Source organism: Gopherus flavomarginatus, chromosome 19, assembly GCF_025201925.1.
Source record: "Gopherus flavomarginatus isolate rGopFla2 chromosome 19, rGopFla2.mat.asm, whole genome shotgun sequence".
Classification (NCBI taxonomy): domain Eukaryota; kingdom Metazoa; phylum Chordata; order Testudines; family Testudinidae; genus Gopherus; species Gopherus flavomarginatus.
The window spans coordinates 17,778,628-17,798,907 of NC_066635.1; the positions used below are offsets into that span (position 1 = coordinate 17,778,628).

At 43.9% G+C, this 20,280-nt stretch overlaps 1 protein-coding gene across 6 annotated transcripts in view; it reads left to right on the forward strand.

The window, feature by feature from the left end:
- ACACA (acetyl-CoA carboxylase alpha) overlaps window positions 1-20,280 on the forward strand; it is a 189,134-nt gene that overhangs the window by 14,741 nt on the left and 154,113 nt on the right. For 5 of the 6 annotated variants that reach the window (XM_050929370.1, XM_050929366.1, XM_050929364.1 and 2 more), the window contains exons 4-7: window positions 17,361-17,493; window positions 18,199-18,337; window positions 19,268-19,377; window positions 19,803-19,884. In XM_050929370.1, coding sequence (XP_050785327.1) covers window positions 17,361-17,493; window positions 18,199-18,337; window positions 19,268-19,377; window positions 19,803-19,884 — 464 coding nt within the window. Of the gene's footprint in view, window positions 1-8,266; window positions 8,362-17,360; window positions 17,494-18,198; window positions 18,338-19,267; window positions 19,378-19,802; window positions 19,885-20,280 lie in introns of those variants that run through there. The other variant, XM_050929369.1, reaches the window with a different exon arrangement.

A 20,280-nucleotide genomic window follows, 5' to 3' on the forward strand; every position in this document is an offset into this window, starting at 1 on the left:
TTTAAAACTGCCTTCCGAAGTGTTTGCAACTCCTCTCAGCTTGGTGTCATCTGCAGATTTTATAAGCATACTCTACTCCATTATCCAAGTCATTAATGAAAATTTTGAATAGTACCAGACCCAGTACTGACCCCTGTGGGGCACCATTAGATATACCCTCCCAATCTGATAGCAAACCATTGATAACTACACTTTGAGGACAGCCTTTCAATCAATTGTGCACCCACCTTGTAGTAATTTAATCTAGCCTGCATTTCCCTAGTTTGCTTATGAGAATGTCGTGCAGAATTGTGTCGAAAGCCTTACTAAAATCAAGGTGTGGTGTTTCCCCATATCTGCTAGGTCGGTAATCCTATCAAAGAAGGAAATTAAGTTGGTTTGGTGTGACTTGTTCTTGACAAATCCGTGTTGACTATTCCTTATCCTCCAGGTGCTTACAAATAGATTGTTTACAAATTTGCTCCAGTATCTTTCCAGGTATTAGAGTTAAGGAAGTTAAGCAATTTGCCCAGAGATGCACAGCGAATCAGTGGCAGTGCTAAGGAACAGAACCCAGTTTCCTTTTTGTAACTACTAGCTAACTCTGCCACCTACTCTAAAGAGACAAAGATAAGCTAGTAGAGGGAGTTAGTTTAAGGTCATAGGTTGTGGCTTTTGGTCACTGCACGAGAGGCCGCAGTCTATTGCATGATTGCCTGGAGTACTAGTTCTGTTGCTCTGCACTGCCAGATGGAGAACTCTGGTTTGATTTCCAGTCTACGTCATTGCGAGAAACTGGCTTTACTGCAGAGAAATCCCACTCGGGGCCCATTCAATAGAGATTTGTCTAGCTAAAACATGGAACTGAGTGTGTCAGAAGAGAGCACTGTCCCGATTTGGGGCAATAGTGGTGAGTGCAAAATGGAATGCTTTTGAATTTGGAATGAGGTTAAAAATTAGGGGAAGCAATTCTTGATGGATTTTGTGGACTTTGAAAGAAAGAGGAATCAAACATACCACTCTACCCATGTTAAATTGCCAACCCCCTGAGCCATGAAGATTGAATTCCGATTTAATCAGCTATTTAATGGGGAATATGATAGAGGCATCAAGAATGGCATGGAAAAAGTGGTAGAGAAATGTCATTCACCCTTTCTCACTGTACAAAAACCAATGGTCACCTAATTAAATTTACAGGCAGCAGATTTACTATAAATAAGCAGAAGTACTTTTCCACACAATACACAATTGACCTGTGGAGCTCATTGCTATGGGATGTTGTGATGGCTGGAAGTGTAACTATTAAAATACGAACTAGATATGTTCATGGAGGATAGGTTCATCAAGGGCTGCTAGCCAAGATGGTCACCCCATGCTTGGGGCAACCCTGAACCTCTGGCTGCTGGATGTTAGGAGGGGAAGATGTGTGGATCTCCCCGGAATTGCCCTGTTCTGTACACTCTCTCTGAAGCTCTGGTACTGGCCACTGTTGGAGACAGGTACTGGGCTAGATAAACCATTGGCAGTTCTTATGTTCTTAGTTCACAGCTTGTTGCTGGGCTAACGAAGTGGAGCATGTGATCATTGAGATTAAGAGGTGGGTGTGATGTCCACCATGCGCTCTAAGCTGAAAAATAGTACTATTTTACAGGGGAAGGCAGCGAGGGATTTTGTCTGGGGATTTGGGCTTTTTGAACTTCAGTAATGCAGATTCAGAGAGAATAAACAAACGGTTAATCCTCCTCCCCTTCACTTTCTCTTCCAACTCAAACACCATCTCACTGCTCTGTGGAGATAACTTATGCAATTCTGGGTGACCATGTCATGTAGCACCGAGGTTGGGGTTGTGATCATGCGTGCCTCTCTTGACCAGGTGTGGTTTCATCAGGCTTGCCATGTCACTTCAAGCAGAGTTTCACAATGTGAAAATTCAGCTGATGCACTGAAACACAGCTGAAGAAATCACCTCATTAAGATCACCTCGCTGCTAGGATTACTCCTCTTTGGTCCTCAAATAACACTTCCTGCTTTATAGATTGGGAAAACCCATGCAAAGAGAGGTCAAGTGATCTGTGGGATCTCACACAGCATGTTAGTTGCAGAGTCTATGCTAGAACGTGGACCTCCTAGCTCCCAGTCCCCTTATCTCACCCACTAGCCAACACCACATCTGTATATTAGAAAACGTATTTGTATTAGCCTATCAGATGATTGCATGTAATCCATAAATCAGGATCCAGTAATGGTTGTTCAGTATGCCAAGTCACATTTCTATTTTTCAGTATCTAGACTGAGTGTGTGTTGTGTTATTCCACTTTATCAGAGTTGATTTAAAACTTGTTAGACTCTGCACATCTCATCTCAGCAAGGGTTTCTTTAGCAACATCATAGCATTTTGTGAATGGAGTTGTGTGTCAATTCCAACGTTCTATTCTCTTTTGTTCACCAAAACAGAATGTGGATTATCTCACAGCGTCTATGAGCAAAGTAAACTCCCATTCCAGGTAGAAATCCATCTGGTCTAGTTGTGCCAGTTGGTCATCAGTTGACTGATTTTGAAAAACTATGATCAGATCACGTGCTTTCAGCTGGCACATCTTGCTCTGTTCAGCAAGAAAAATGCATATTGAAAAAAACAAGCAGACAGATCAGAATGTTGTTATAAAGCTGTGCCTGCCTGTATGCTACTGAAAATTGCTTTGCTGTACTGTTCCACCTTGTTAAAGGAACACTGTGAACAGAAAACACATGTTTAAAAATAATTCCCTTAACCCCTCTGTTATAAAAGCATCTTCTATTACGACTGAACATCTTTAAAACATCTTTCATTTGTACTCTCTGTATACTTTTTGCACTTTACAGAACTTGGACTGTAAAACTTGACTGGTGTTTTGTTTCTGGTCAGTTTCATTTTCTCATGCACTAGCACAACATTGTGTCTTTGGGGTTCACTGATTTCTTCTGATGGAAGACAGCATTCCTGTCCTGGCTTGCTGTGTAGAGTTGCAGCAAGCTGCTAAACAGCTGCTGTGTTCCATCCAGTGTTTCAGTAGTGGTTAAAATAACTCCTGAATGCATTAACTTGGAAAGCACTTTGGGGTTCTTTTGTCACAGTGTGATTAAGTAAATATTTAATAAATTGTTCTTGACTTTTATTAATATTTTCAAGATGGCATCTTGTATGAAACCCATATTAAAATCAAGGAAATGCTGCACACTTTTTTCTGTTTACACCTTTAGGCCCCAGTATATTAAGTTACTGTGCAGGTGCAGAGTTGTTCTTGTGAAGAATCGCTTGCAGAATTGGGTCTTTACCTGTGAGTGTAACTCCATTAAGTCATTAATCCCACAGAGAATTTAGCCCTTTCTGCCTCACTATGAGAAGATTTCTGTAGACAGACTTTAAGCAGGTGAGTAGTCCACTGAATTACTGAGACTCGTGAGCAGTGATTCACATGCTGAAGTCTTCTCACAATGAGGCCCTAATTTTGATACTGCGAGGGATGTCTTGAGCACTCTAGCATGGGCAGCCAGATGAAATGCCAGACCTGACCTTGAACTTGGCATGATAGCACAGAGCACTAACCAAACAGCTGATCTATTTTTGTTTTATTTTAAGTTAAAAAGGTAGGCTTTGATCCTGCAAAGTTTTAAGCACCTGTGCAGCCTTATCACATAAGCAGTTCCATTGTAATCAATGGCATAGCTCAGATGCATACTTAAGTTTAGGAACGATCAGGCCTTGCTCTAGGATTTCCAAACCATGCACTGTTGCATAGGAAATTTTCCTTCACTGATCTTATTTCTCCCCTTCCAGGTCCTCTCCAGATTTCCAGCCATGTGGCCACTACTTGAATTGAAGGCTCTCCCTTAATCTGCTCTGTGCCACCAGTTGCCATGGTACTGCTGAGGCCTGTTTGAGGAGGCTTGCATCTCCCAGACAGAAGCCATTAATAAAGTGAAATTCTGTGCTGCTTGCTGAGGGCAGCAGGGTTGTTTTCCTCCCTTTTGCCTTCTTTGCCATAGGTTGACAACTATCAGCTCAGCAGATAGAGGAGGGTGATGGATGTCCCCGATGGACATTTATGCAAGTTGTTGAAATAAAACTGTATCTTAAAGGAAGCATTGCCAAAACAAATTTCTGTCAATCTCTTCTCCCTCCCAATCCCCAGCCTTCACAATTCATGCTGTTTGCTTGTCCTCTGCACTTCACTTAGGCTAGGTCTACACTGGGGTCGACTGAAGATACACAACTTCAACTATGCGATTAGCGTAGCTGAAGTCGGCGAATCTTAGATCGATTAACCTGGCCATGAGGACGGCGGCGAGTCGACCACTGCTGCTCCCCTGTCGACTCCGCTTTCGCCTCCCACCACGGTGGTGTTTTGGAGTCGACAGCAGAGCAATTTGGGGATTAATTTTTATCGCTTCTACACTAGATGCGATAAATCGATCCCCGATAGATCGATCACTACCTGCCGATCTGGCTCGATCCAGCGGGTAGTGTAGACGTACCCTTAGTCTAGCCAGTGAAACTAGCATAGCTAATTCACTCCATTTTGCTTTCCGGTTCTCAAACACCCTTGTAATATTGCTAAGCCTGAGTTTGCAACACTGCCACGGGATGTTGAAATTGTCTTGAACATTGCGTTAAACTGAAAACACTCTAGTCATTAAATAGTATAAAGGGTTTTTTTTTTAATTTAAAAAAAAGCCCCCAAATCTAAATTTTGTGTCTAAACTATGTGCCTATACAATATGTGCTAAAATGAATGGAAAGGTCTCTTACTGCATTTGGATTGGGCTTTGGATCAGGCCCTGTGCCCATTAAAAAGGGGTTGGGTTTGTAACTGCTTTAGGTTATGCTGGTGACATGTAAACTCTTTATTTCTTCCTTTTCTTAAATTGTCAAGCAGTTCTTCTAAAATCCATCCTCCTATTCCACCCGCTCAATACAATAAATAAGAGAAGGTGATCTGTGAATCAAATCTAAAAATGTTTGCGCCTCTATCCTGCTCTTTTTTAGATGTACGAAGAGGAATGTTGCTTTTTCCGCCCTCAATATATATTTTTTTATCCTTTCCTCTCCTGCTTTTACATTAGAAGTACTAAGTCCAGAGTTGCTTTTTGTTGGAAGATTTTGATGGTATACTCAGAATGGTGCTGCGATTCGATAGTGTGAGTGATATACGTATTCACAAAGAAGATCTTCCTAATTAAAGGGATAAAATATATTTTGCAATTTAATAAAACCTCCCATCTAAGAATTTTAGAGCCCTCTCCTGAGGTCGGCTAAATGCCCTCCATTCCCATTAGAGTTAGGAGGCACTCAGCACCTCAAAAGATTGGGCCTACTCAGTGCTTTTTAGATATTTAGAGGCCCAATCAGAGGTGCATTGAAATCAGTGGAAGGTCTCCTACTGACTTCAATGGGCATTGGCTCAGGCCCTAAGTGAATTAAGTCCTGCAATACATCTGGGAAACAGGGCAGTATCGCTGTTCCTATTTTATGGAGAGGAAAGCTGAGGCCCAAGGAAGTGTAGGAACTTGCTGTGCTGGGAAATAACCCAGATCTTTTGACTTCTAATACTGTGCTTTTAATTACAAGGCCATCCTTCTTGGGTAGGAAATTTTGGGAGAAACTTTTGAAGCTGTTCACTATAAAAAACACAAATATTTCCCTTCAGTTCTCCCATTTCACCTTTAAACCTTCATGACAAGGAGCACTAGACGTCACCCCTTGTGGAGCTCTTCAGTGCTACTGCAAACTCAACTGTGTAGGGGGACAATTGGATTTTTTTTTTTTTAAATACCCTTGTCTCTGCAGTGTAACTTGACCTGAAAACTAACTAGCTGATATTACAGGAACATGCAGAATTACGTGGAGGATCAGATTTAAAAAAAAAAAAAGAAACTTCAGTAAGAACTGGCCCCAGGAACTGGTATGTGGATAGTGGATTAAATTTAGATTATAGGGCTCAGGATTTAGATTTAATCGCAGATTTAAAATTAGAGTTTGAGCTTGATGGCACCAAAATCTCATGGAGTTTTGTTCAGAAATGTCACCAGTTTAGCGGCTCTTGCTAGATTTGGAGGACATCTAGGCACTGAAGTTGAACAGCCTCATCCTGCTTTGGATCCAGCACTGAACCAAAACCAGAGTGGAAAATATGAATTCAGGGATTTGAATCTAATCCTCACCCATCACCTTTCCTGAAATTCAAAGGCAATCCACTTCACAATTCTGGTGGTGTCATCTGTAGACCAGATTTTATTATCTTCACTGCTGTACGATCGTTACTCTGCGGAATAATCCCATTGAAATTGGTGGGACTACTCTTGGAGTAAGGTACTAGTAGTGAGGGAAGGGGTGTCAGAAACGTGGTTTCTGTTTGCAGTGCAAATTCTTAGTGACTCCCAGCTCTCTGTACTTGGAATCTGACTTTATCATCCTCAATTGAAGCTACTTTGCCAACTTCATACAGAATGTAACTCTACTGGCGTAATTGGAATCATACTATGAATTAATCTGGTTTGTTCTTTATGCAGTGTAATTGCAATGCAATTCCTTTGCACACTAGGCCTGCTGGAAGGACAGGTAGTAAGACAAGAATGCATAAAACAAAGTTCCTGTGCTGAAGAGTTTACAATCTAACTTGGACAAATATAATATACAAGCCAGCTGTACAAATGCAGGATGGCAGATCCCTGTGGAGAGATAAGCAAGAAGGATTGGCAGATGAAATGGATTTTGAGGGGAGGTTTGGAGAAGAAGAGGGAAGGCATTTGACAATGAAGGCTGCTCCAAGTGAAAAGGAGGTGTAGAAGAAGATGCAAAGCACCTTGCGGAGGGGAAAAGAAAGACAAAAAGAATGGTTGAAAGAAGATATGGAGGGACATGTGGGGAGAGGTTCTGGATCAGTAGTGCATAGGAACTGCCCTTTGGAATCCATGAAAACAGTCTCATTCTGTTCAATGAGCCTGTCATGCACTAAGAAAGCAAATCTATTGCCTCTATAATTACAGCACAGATGCAGACTTGAAAATTTCAAAGCACGGTGGTAATTTCGGTGATCACATATTCTGGTGATGCCAACTGTGAAATACATGTTGCAGAATAATAATTGAGACTGGATTTGTGATTTACAAAAAGAAAATGTGTGTTTCTTCCAAATGAGAAATGTCACAATGCCAACGACTTTGCAGCTGTTGCAACCAAAGTACCCAATGCAGGAAAAAGGAATTTTGTTTTGGAGGCATGAAATCACTCAGTCCTTGGGCTAAGCTGGGTCCTGTGGGTTTTAGTTCCAGAATAATTATTATGGGCTGCAGTCTCCCCTCGATCATTGCTCAGAATTTACATGGATATCAGTGTGGTGAACATGCTGAGCAATAAAGGGGATGATCTATGCTTTATTACAGTGTTTCTCAACCTTTCCAGACTACTGCACCCCTTCCAGGAATCTGTCTTGTGTACCCCAAGTTTCACCTCACGTAAAAACGAGTTGCTTATAAAATCAGGCATAAAAATATAAAAGTGTCACAGCACATTATTACTGAAGTTGCTTCCCCATTTTGTTTGTCTGAAATTTTAGTTTGTGCTGACTTCGTTAGTGCTTTTTATGTAGCCTGTTGTAAAATGAGGCAAATATCTAGATGAGTTGGTGCACCCCCTGGAAGTCCTCTGCATATCCCCAGGGGTATCTGTACCTCTGGGTGAGAAGTACTGCTCTATTGTGCCCAGTCTTTAATGACTTAAGGTCCGTAAACATTGGCCTTTCAAGAAAACAGATCTGAGACCACTGATGTCATTTTGTTCACACCTATAGGATGAAGTCTGACATGTAACCCTTCAAGGGTTCAGAAATAGAACTGCATTTGGTTAAGTCCAGTCAGTCCTCCTCCTCAGATAGCCTTCCTACTTCTTACCCAAAGCATGTTCAGCCATTTCCTCTGTCTGAAATAGCGCCCAAAAGCTGCTTCGTTTTCTAGACTGCATGGGTGCACACTTGCTTTATCTGTGTCTCTCAGTAAAATAGCTTACAAGAGCAGCTCTGAAACTGGAGCAGGTCATAATATGGTTGCTTTAGCTGTGCTTAAAGCTTCCCACTCAGATCAGATACATCTCTAAATCAGCATGAGTGAAAAACACTGCATTCGTGATCAAAGCTGCCTCTCCACACCCCTTTGCAGGCCTAGTGTGCAAAATAATCCCTTTGGGAGTGGGGGGTGTGTGTGTGTGCGTGGGCTACAGTATGCTTAAGACTGCATTGCAAACAAGCCAGCTAATGCATCACTGCCTCTGGAATAAACTGCTATGTCACTGATAAGCATGTTACAGTGCTGGGATCAATGCAGGCTCCTAGTTGGAATGTGCGTCAGGTATGTGTCTAAAATGGATGCTCCCCATTTGTTAGAGATCTGAATGGGAAACAACAACATAGGTTTGTCTTTTTGTCTAACGATGGGCCTGGTGCCAAAGAGAGGATGAATTTCTTGTTTACCGTAATTAGAGTAACATGGACAGTGTCTGTGTAGTTAGATGCTCAGGAAAGAACCTTTGCAGTGTGTGTGTTTGTGTGAGGGGGTAGTAGCCTATCAGAATGGTGCTATTCTTGTGCGGAATGTCTCTTGAGGATGTGTTGCACCAAAGTCATGTGCACTGATTTGTTAGCATACCTCACAGTGAATTCAGCTGCTCGCAGACATGATTCATGTTTTTAGCCAATGTTGTGGCTGCTCCAGGCTTGTTATAATTGTAGCAGAGGCGGTTGATTTATTCTCCCGTGTCTCCGAAGTTCAGAGACTGAGTGGGTTTGGGATGTGGGGGGCTTGAACATTTGGCAGACATTGCAGTCTGCCTGATGGGTGGAAGGGGAGCTGGGAGCGCCAGCTCTGCTGTAGCCCACCTGGCAGGCTGTCAGGGACCTGGGAGCTTGGGCAGTCCATGTGATGGGCTACCCTGGAGTCTTGGACCCCTTTTCCCCAACAGCCCACCAGGCGGGCTATGGAGGAGCTGGGTGAAGGAGCTGGCAGGGAACCAGGCAGGTTTCCATTAGAATCCTGCCTGGGTTCCCCTGGAAGATAATTGAAATTAGACTGTTTCTATGTAATGTTTCAGTATTGGCAAATTCCTATGGGAAAAATGTTTTGTGGCAATTTTTCTGACTAGCTCTGTAGTTCTGATACATTTTGTAGTGTGGCCCTGCCTCCAAAGGTCACTAGCACTCAATTCAAGCAAAGGCCATCTGTGGAAGTGATGCTTGTTGGGTGAACGTGCCAGTTGCTTCATTAGTCACGAAGTGATTAAACAGGCCTGCGCCCTAGAAGAAGTATTGCATCTGCTGTGCCCATGCTTGTTAATGCTGGGATGAAAGGGTGGGCATTAATCTTGAGCGGGGTAGGCGAAGCAGCTTGGGTCCCTGGCATCCCAGGTTCCCCATCTCAACAGCGTGTGATTGGGTTTAGAGCAGCCTGGAGCAATTCCGTGAGCGTTGCCTGTAGCCTGAAGGAATCTTGCTACTGATAAAAGAACTGACAGCAGCAGCCCCTCAGCGCTTGCTTCTTCCCTTCCTTCTCTATCATGTCAGGAAGGGACAGAAGCAGCCATGTTCCCGCACAACCAGCATCTGAGCACTCACCCCAAACTTTGGATATCAGAATCCAGAACACAGCCAAATTCCATGGCTTTTGTACAAAGGACCAAACCAAATCTCCAGAGCTGAACTCCCCAAATTCTGTTTGTGGGGGTGGCTGACATCCAGATCCAAAGTTTTGCAGCTCAGAGCGTTCCACTAAGTCTTTTGCCCCCATTGTTCTCTAGTCAGAAGAGATTCCCTTGCACTCCAGCTGCTCTATCTGCTTCCTTCTCTGCAGCCACAAGGTGTCATTCTGCTCTTCCACCTTTCTACTGATAAAGCTCAGGAAAATTTGGATCCACACACAGAGTGACCAGATAGAAAGTGTGAAAAATCGGGACCGGGGTGGGGAGTAATAGGTACCTATATAAGAAAAAGCCCCAAATATTGGGATTAGTCCTTTAAAATTGGGACCTCTGGTCACCCTATCCACACAGGACTTTCTGCCTGAACATACCTCCCTCATCATGTACCCCTATTCCTAGCTCCTCTCTTTGACTCAATGCACTGGCCTAGCTCTTCACTGCTCTGACACCCTGTTGTCTTGCTTCAGGCTTCTGAGGGCACCATGTTAAGAGCTGTAAAGGCCAAGTAACTCTACTGATTGCTGTGGATGCGTCCTTACTGAAATGATCTTTGGATGATTCTATAGTTTCCCTCCCGTCACTCGTGCTGGCAGATCCTCTGCAGACTGGGATCAGGGCTGTACTAGTTTAAAATATGTGATGACTGGAGATGGGTCTCTGTACTTTTCAGGATTTGAATACAGAATCCAGTTCTGCATCTAGTTCTGATTTCACAGTGAGCAGGATGTTGTTGTACCTTTTGCTACATACACATACATTTCTCATGGTTTTTGGCTCAAAGGTCCCCAGTGTACCTTTTTTGGGCGTGCTTGATGCTCATGTTTGTCGATCTTAGGTACTTACTGGGCTTCCATCCCAATAGTAACTGAGAGCTTCACAATCTTTCATGTATTTATCCTCACAGTACCCTTGGGAGCTAGGTAAGTATCATTATCCCCATCTTACAGATGGGGAACTGAGGCATAGAAAGACTTAAGGACTTGCTGAAGGTGTCACAGGCAGCCTGTGGCACAGCAGGGAAATGAAGTCTGCTGAGTTCCAGGCTAGTGCACTGGACCATCCCTCGTCCTGTCTAATCCATGCCATCATTCCCTATATGACCGGAGAAGCTTCCCATCTGATTCTTCTCTGTTTAACCGTGGAAATGTATTCTGTGTCATCTGCTCAGCATGCTGACTTTTTTATTTTCAACCTGATCTAGATAGCAATCTGTTCAGCTTGATGGAATTCTCTGGGATTATTGGCTCAAAAAGGAACACCTCAGTACACTCCCTTCCCCTGATGCATCCATGCAGCTTCTGAGCAAGTGCTTGCTGATCCACTGGCCAGTATCCATGTATCCAGCAAGGCCCTGCCTCTGGGTGTGTTTGACATGTATTCCTGACAAACGGGAAACTGTGGAATCTAAAGTGTCTTCTAAAGTGACCTCACTCTAGTGAGTGTGAGCAGAGAATGATCATTGCTGCTGCAATTTTCATGCTGCAAAATGGCTTGTCATTGCAATGCTGTTTCTTAAATCCAATTACATAACCTGGAGATCTTTTCTTTCTCCTTCCTGATCAACTCTTTTTTTTTTTTTTTTTCTCAAATGCAGATCAGTGATAGCTGCTACCCCAGCTGAGTATATACACCCATGTGTCAGAGGGGCAGAGAGAGAGAGAGAGAGAGAGAGAGAGAGAGTGTGACTGAGACTGAAGAGGGTGGGGAAGTGAGAGGCAAAGGTTAAAAATCTGAGGCAATCAGGGAAATGCTTGTTGTTCAAATCTAGTTCCAAGAGAGACCATAACAAATTCAAAGGAAGCACTTTGTGGCTTTCTCCTTCTGAAGTTAGAGCTGCAGCAGCAACTACTGTAAGCGAGTCATAAACAAAGTCAAAATCTGGAAATCCCTCTAGCAGACCATCATGGAGGATTCTGCAAAGGAAACTCAAGAGGTCAAGTACTACATGCTCCAAAGGTAAGAACTGCTCCAGCTTTACTGATGTGGTCGGACCTTACAAATGACATCTTCACAGGACTGAGAAGGTTAGAGTCTTTGCTCTGGAAAATCAGTACTGGATCCTGAATTTTTTTCTGTGGTGATTTGATTATCCTTGGAATTTTTAATTAATAGGAGGCATTTGGGGATGCAATTTTTGCAGAAGAGGCTTTATTGTATCATAGCTAGAAAGTAAATATGGTCAGAGTGAAAGGGACAGATCTTTGAATTGCTGAACAACTTTCAGTTCGGCTTCCAAAACTGCAACAGCAGAGTTTCTAGACAGGGGCTCTCAAGGCACCACCACATGCTGCAGCTGTGTTCAAAGTGACTTGCTGGCCTTCCTTGCCAGGTAACTTAAACTGTAACTGCATGCAGCTGGGCTGGCTGCTGTTCTTGCACAGGATAATTTCTGCTCTGTTTGGTGCTCTTTCACGTGAGATAATACTCCCACTCCAACAACCACCCTCCCAAAAAAGGAAAAGCTTCTTTCTTCTGCCCTGAGCTGATACATAGTCTCGGTTATTAGTATTTAGATTCCATGTTTCAGTATGCTGCCTGTCACTAAATAAACTCTGAGCTATACCTGCACGCGGTATGTTTTATTCTGAATATTTAAGCCCTGGGCTTGCAAACATTTGTGTGGGGGAGAATGTGGGCTTGTAAATTGTCATTTGAAGCTAGTGGGATTACCACTCACGTGCATAAGCAGGATTGGACATACAATTTGTACTTTGTCCCTTAGTTCTCCTGTTTACAATAACCATGTCATCAAGAGTGACCTCTTCAGACCTAGGATGCTGTGCAATGTATATACTAGGATATAGTGCAAGCCCCATTTCTCCACTGCTGTGCTCTAATTTACTGTTTTTGAGATCTATATGGCTTAATAAAGCTCTGGTCCCACCTACATCTGTTTTCCCCCTTCTATGCTTCTTGCCCTGGTTCTTCTTAGGCCTAGTCTGCTGCTGAAAGGTAGGTTGACCTAGCAACATCACTCAGGATTGTGAAAACTGTCTTGCCCTGGGTGATGTAGTTCAGTCAACCTTACTCTTATTGTAATCACAGTTGGTCGATAGAAGGATTATTCTATTTACCTAGTTGCCACCTCATGGAGAGGTGGATTTACTACAGTTTGGTGCCTAATTCTCTTAAGGTTAGGACTGGGATTTTCAGAGGGGTTTGTCTCCTATCTGCCTCCTTTGCCTCTTCCCATTCTTGGCTTCATGCCTCCTTTCATGTCTCCCTCCCGTTGCTTGGAACAACTTCCCAGTTCTCAGAATTAGTATAAAAATCTACTTGGCTTGTGAAACCTTCTGTTGTGGATCTCTTCACCAGCAAGGCCTCTGTGTCTCCTGGCAATGGAAATTTCCCCCCTGTGTCAGAAAATGGCTCAAGCTGCAAATTTGGATCTGAATTTCAAACACGATCAATGCTTTTGTTGTTTGTGTTATGGTAGTAAGAGCAATCTTGACGGAAGTCAGGGCCCTGTTGTGCTAGAAGCTGTGCATACACCTAATAAGAGACAGTCCTTGCTTCAAAGACCCTGTAGCCCAAATAGAGAACATGCTCAAAAAGGGGAGGAGAAAGGGAAATTACTTATTTGTATTATTGTAGTGCCTAGGAGCTGCAGTCGTGGACCAGGACCCCATTGTGTTAGGTGCTGTACAAACAAAGAACAAAAATAAAGCCCCCCAGCTGCATTTTATAAACAACGTATTGAAGTGCAGAGGGATTCTGACTTGTATAAGGGCACACAGAATATCTGTGTGACAACTAGGAACTGAGGGCAGATTTTGAGAATCTCAGTTTAGTGTTTCAACCAAGAGACCATTCTTCCTCCTGAATACAGCTCATGATTGTATTTATCTGGGTTCTGGTTCCTATCCCTGAATGTTGGCATGTTTAAGCTACATTGAGACCGTGTCTCCTTACCTAGTCTGTAAAGGATAGTGTACTTTATGTAAATAATACACAGTAATAATAATAAATAATAGAAAAGGCTTCTTTGGGAAATGCCCCTGTTTTGTGATATCTACCTGGCTCCGCAGGTTACTACAAACTAGCTCTAGCTACTGTACATGCAGGACTTGATTAACATTTCATCCTTAAGCTATTTAGCTGAGACACTTATATCTATCTTTGTTTTGAAATTAGGATTTGTGGTTATAATTTGTGGCTTGTTATGTAGGGTTCACGCCAGATTGGCTGCCATAAGCTTGATTGGTCCTCTATACTGCTTAGGCACCGCAAACTTGCTAGCTGTGTCTATAATTTTTTCTTTCCTTACTGACCTTGTTTTTTCTAGCAAGTTGCATTATTAAAGGGTCATGTTGTCTGCTCCCTTCCCTTCCACCTCCCTGGTGGCATTGAGCAATGCCACCAACTCTTCAGTAACCAGACTGGGTCAGAGGTTCCCAAGTTGTGTGCCATGGCCGACGGGAAGGCCGCAGAGCATGTGCTGGTGGTGTGTATGCAGCTGGCTGGCTATTCTCCTAGTTTCCAGCGGCTAAAAGGCCAAAAGTACATGAGGAGATGGAAAGGATTGCACAATAGTGAATGGGAGGGGAGGTGTCCATCAGGCAATGTGGGCGATACTGTGAAAAAAACTTTAAAATCTAATTAAAAGCCTAATAACATACACCCTCCTTGTAAAGAACTGCACTATGTATGGAGTATGCATGGCTGAGTAAACCAGCTTGTGGTGGTAGGCTCCTATGTAACGGGCCGGGGTAAGGATTGATGCTGTGCACAAGTTGCCACCACATATAGTCCCGCTAGAGGAGAGGTAACTCAGAATGGGAGTTGGCACGTCTACGCAGCCATTTAATTTGGTTGTGCTTAAGGCTGACCTTTTCTGGCTTTCAGCTCACGTAAGATTATTTTAAACCATGTGCATTCTTAGTAATGTGCAAATAGATACATTTGATTTTGGAGATCGGAGTCTGGCATCCAGCTTCCCCCGTAAGTGCCAAGCGATGCTGAATTTAAGAAAGAGGTTAGCTAGATCATTTCAATTAGGCACAGGCTATTCTTATATAGAAATGGGCCAGAGTTATGTGCATACAGTCTAGAGCAGGGGTCAGCAACCTCTGGCATGCGGCTTTCCAGGGTAAGCACCCTAGTGAGCCAGGCCAGTTTGTTTACCTGCCGTGTCTGGAGGGTTCTGCTGATCGTGGCTCCCACTGGCCGTGGTTCGTTGCTCCAGGCCAATGGGGGCAGGGGGAAGCCGCAGCCAGCACATCCCTCGGCCCGTACCACTTCCCGCAGCTCCCGTTGACCTGGAGCAGCAAACCGTGGACAGGGGGAGCCGCGATCGGCTGAACCTGCAGATGCAGCAGGTCTATGTTTCCACTAAAGAGCGCACAGCGGCGCAGCTGCACCGATGAAGCTGTGCTACTGTAAGCTCTCTAGTGGAGCTGCTCTAAGCTGGTGGGAGAGAGCTCCCCTGTTTACTTAATTACTCTTTCCCCAGTGTCAGCTCTGTCAGCGGGAGAAGCTCTCCTGCTGACGTAGGGCTGTCCACGCTGGTGCTTAGGTTGGTGTAAGGGCTTGTCTACACTGGCACTTTACAGTGCTGCAGCTTTCGCACTCAAGGGTGTGAAAAAACTTGCCCCTGAGCGCTGCAAGTTTCAGCACTGTAAAGTGCCAGCGTAGACCATGCACGGCTCCCAGCGTTGCCAGCTACGCCCCTTGTGGAGGTGGGTTTTTTTTATAGTGCTGGAAGAGAGCTCTCCCAGCGCTATGCCGTGACTACACAGCCATGTTAAAGTGCTGCCGCCGCCAGCCCTTTACCGTTGCTATTGAAGACGTGCCCTAACTTATGTCGCTCTGGGGTGTATGGCTAATTCACACCCTTGAGCAACATAACTTATGTCGACTTAAGCTGTAGTGTAGCCATAGCCTTAGAAAGTGACGAAACAACTAGGTAACATAGAAAGATCGTTTTACAGATGATGGGCCATTTCATTGGTGTCACTGTAAACTATGATCTTGCTCTGTTTTATACCTGGTTTAAAACAGCTTCAGGTAACAGATTTAACATGGGTGTAAATGGGGCTTCAGGGCAGAAACAGAAATGGAACCTGTAATTACTGAGGCTATTCAACTATTAATGGTGTGCTGGGATTTACATGAGTCATCCCCAGTTCATCACGCTGAGGACAGAGATTTTGGGGTGCATTTGTAGAAAGGGAACATCTGAAGAAAAGAAACTGAGGATAAGTTTACATGGCAAAAAAGCCACATGGCAGTGAATCTCAAAGTCCAGATCAACTGACTTGGGCTTGCTCTATGGGCTAAAAATAGCAGTGTAAGCAGTTGGGCTGCCGCTGGAGCCTGGCTCTGAAACCCTGCAGGGCAGGAGGGTCTTGGAGCCTGTGCTCTAGCCTGAGGCTCTACGCTGCTATTTTAAAAATCAGACGTAAATGTCCTTACTGCCCCAGTAAAGCTGCAATGATACAGACACATGCAAGAATAATCCTTTGCTATTGTTTTAGATCTTCAGCCTGAGAATCTGAGTGCTTTATAAATATTTAGTGAATTAAGCCTTGCATCACCCTTGGGAAGCGTGGACAGATTTTATCTGCAGTTTGTCTGGGGAAACTGAGGCAGAGGAAAGGGACAATGATTTTCTCATAGGGCATGTCTATACTACCCCCCAGATTGGCGGGTAGTGTTCAGTGTATCGGGGTCGATTTATTGAGTCTTGTCTGGACGCGATAAATCGACCTGCTAATGGATGCCTGTACTCCTCCTGTCAAGGTGGAGTACAGGCATCCATTAGCAGATCGATTTAAGTGGCGTGACGGGGGAGCCGCGCCCGTCGACTCGCTGCCATGAGAACTGCCAGGTAAGTCGAACTAAGATGCGCAACTTCAGCTATGCTATTCGCGTAGCTGAAGTTGCGTATCTTAGTTCGAACCCCCTCGCTAGTGTAGCCCAGGCCATAGTCATGCAGTGGGTCTGTGGCAGAGGTGGGGATAGGCTTCATTTAACCACAAGACTGTCCTTCACTATTTGCACTAATTATGCCAACTAAGAATTCAGCTAATAGAACTCAGACTTTATTGACTCAAAGTATTATGAGCCACTATTATCTTTTGGAATAATGGTGGTTGTAGCAAAGAGGGATAATAGTGAAGAGCTATGTGTTGCTGTAGAACTAAACTGGTTGATTTGGGAAGTATTGACGAACTGATCAGCTAAGAGTTACAATTAGAGACTTTTTGCAGTGACTTATAGAAAGTTTTTTCCTTTAGAGATATGGAGTTTTGTTTTGTTTTGTAGATTACATTTGGAAGATGGAGCCTGTCTCCTCTTATCACTACTCTGGTTCCCTAGATGTATTAATCAACGTCATGCTGGGATAATGTTAACTCTTGTCTTTCCATGTGGGGACATAACTAGCAATTTATATATGTACTGGTTAGTCAGTTCTTCCCCTCTCACCTCCACTGGCACCTGTGACCAACACCTACAATCTGACCATTGCATGCATCTGGTAAGCAGTTCTCATAGAGGTCATGTGAGTGCTCAGGCCTGGAGACTGAACAGTTCTGCCAATCACCATCAAAAATTTTGCACAGAGGAAACTTTAAAAATTGCCCACTGGGGCATCTGTGAAATTTACCTACTTATACCCACAAGTCAGCTGAGTCACCTTTTTTCTTTCCCTTAGGCCCAGTATGTCTGGCTTGCACCTTGTAAAGCAAGGCCGGGACAGGAAGAAAGTTGATCTACAGCGGGATTTCACTGTGGCCTCCCCTGCAGAATTCGTTACTCGTTTTGGGGGGAATAAAGTTATCGAGAAGGTAAGTGACTAGCTCTGCTGAATTGTGCTTTTTGTTTCCCTGCCCACCTCAGTCAAGCTATTTTATCCGTGTACCATAGGACTCGCAGGCTAGTAAATGCCAAATATTGAGAGTTCTGGAACTGAAAGCTGCATTTCTGCCTGTAACAATGATTCTTTTGCTTTTATTGCCATGTTAGGTAAATATCCTGTCACTTCAGCCTCCTGTGACAATAAGCATGAGGCTTGATGAAATTGATGTAGAATATGACTCTCGGATGTTAGAGATGGCTATTGAATGATCCAGGGTCTCTCTGCTGTTGGAGTGGGATTATATTTTTATAGTGCTTTCTCCACTCTAATTTTAATGGTCTAATGAGGCAGGCTCCTTCCCCATCCTATTCACTGGAGTTGACAACTCATTTCAAATGTACTAGCAGCTGGTGCTGCTGGCTGCTTATTGGTCCTGCTCCAGTGTCCCATCCTGTTCTTCAAGCAAACTGAATCGTATTACATTCAAATCTTAATGGTCAAGCCAAGGGCTGGTTTCTGAGTTGATTGCTGTGGAAGGGAATGCTCTTGTTGAACTGTGTTGGGGAAAGGGCTTAACCAACAAGTCAGATGATATGTACTCAGGAAAAACAAATATTTGAATGTCCTCTCTCCCTTGCTGCCTAGTTCTTATTGCCCTCTGGTTATTTCTCCACCCTGTTTCTAATCCACCTAGGTCCTTATTGCCAATAATGGGATTGCGGCAGTGAAATGTATGAGATCCATCCGACGCTGGTCCTATGAGATGTTTCGAAATGAGCGTGCGATCAGGTTTGTCGTCATGGTGACTCCTGAAGATCTGAAAGCGAATGCAGGTGAGCTGTAATGACCTGTTAGGGGAAATTGCCCCTCCTCCATTCAAAACTTTATGCATGGGCAATATGCATATTGCAGAGTGCATATTTTTGCTCACCCATCAAGGGACAAATTAACTTGGGAGGAGATTAAACGCTTTTATCTGAAACTATAAAGAATGCAAAGCCCCAGTCAGATGGTCTTTGGAGTTACCTCTCGAGTCATGGATTTAAGGCCATTTCAGATTTGATGGGATTATTTCCCCTCTCATACCATGGTTTCTGTTTGCTTTTTCACTCCTAGATTTGACACAAGTATATAAACACTTAATCAAGTGCTTAGTTTCTGTCTTAAACCAGGAGGCCTTTTGAGATCACTTGTGTTTTCCTTCAGTACAAAGAGTTAAGCTGAGTGCACTGTAGACTCACAAAAGTTACACCTGAAGTGTTAATTTTCTCACTGCCTTAAAAATGCAGCAAGCTGTGCATAAGGAGTGTCTTTGAGGGCCTCCTTTTGGAGGGAGAATGATCTGGCTGTTGGAACAGGGGATTAGGGCAGTGTGATCTAGTAATCAAAGCAGGAAGCTGGGAGCTAGGGTTCCTGGATGCAATCCCTGGCTCTGCCAATGACTTGCTGTGTGACTTCAGCCAGAAGACTCTAGCCTCAGCACTCACCTTTAAATTGGGAGGGTGAGAGGGGGGTAATATGGAACTATTTCACAGGGATGCTTGGAGGCTTAAATGATAAATTGATTATCATCATCTGTGAAATACTTGGAAGATAAAATCGTTCGGTAAAATGTGTGTTTGTGTATTTGTGCTTATTATTTTTATGACAAATCCAGAGTGCTGCTTGAGTCAATGGAAGTAAAACCTGCAAACTGTTTAGGGTTTAAGGCTGAACGAGGCCAGTTGGATGTGTCCTAAATGTGACTCCCTTTGTGTCCACAGAGTACATTAAAATGGCAGATCACTATGTCCCAGTGCCAGGAGGAACAAACAACAATAACTATGCAAATGTGGAACTCATTCTTGATATTGCTAAACGGATTCCAGTGCAGGTGAGAAGGGGCAAAGATCACATTTAGAATTAAAAGGCAAAATCAAGCAGTTTTTTCTGTCCGTGAATAATGAGCCACATCTGAGGAAAGTAAGGTCAGAGAAATGGTCTGGGGAAAATGAGCAGGTTTTTTTGGAGCAATGAAGGTGCTGAGCAGTGAAATGGGGCAGATTTTCCAGATGTAAATACTTGAGCAGGTATTTAGCACAACTCTGCCCTTGAATCCTCTTCCAAAGTTCCTTGTCATGTCATTCTTTGAGGACTTGTCTTTTGAGATGTAGTGCACCTGTCTGATGTGTGAATGATGTGAGATTGAAACTTGTTCAGTGAGGAAAGGAAAGGCTCAGAGCACCCACTTGATTGATTGATGGTTTGCTGACTGCTTTTGCAACTGTAAGGAATGAATTGCCTTGTATTCCTCTCCAGGCAGTGTGGGCTGGCTGGGGGCATGCCTCTGAGAACCCCAAACTACCAGAACTCCTCCACAAAAATGGAATTGCTTTCATGGGTAAGGACATTTCTTTTTGGCTTGCAGTTTCTCACAGGCCAGTGCTGTCAAGTCAGTTATAAACGTGGTCTTGGAGAGATGGAAAATCCAGGACCTAAAATAAAGAGCAACAATCTAAAGCTTACCCATGCAAGACTGACAGAGTGCATCTTGGGGGACGGACCACGCTGCCTAATGATGTAGTCTAGAGTAGTCCCAGGGGTGAGCTGGAGCCGGTTCGCACGAACCGGTTGTTAAATTTAGAAGCGGTTTTAGAACCCCTTGTTAACTGACTTCACTGCAAGGGAAGCTTTGATGGGCTCTGGCTGGGAAGCCTGTAATTCCTCCTCCTGGGGGGTGCTGCACTGTGCTGTGTTGCGGGAGCCATGTGGGCTGCCTCCTGGCTCTGCTGCTGCT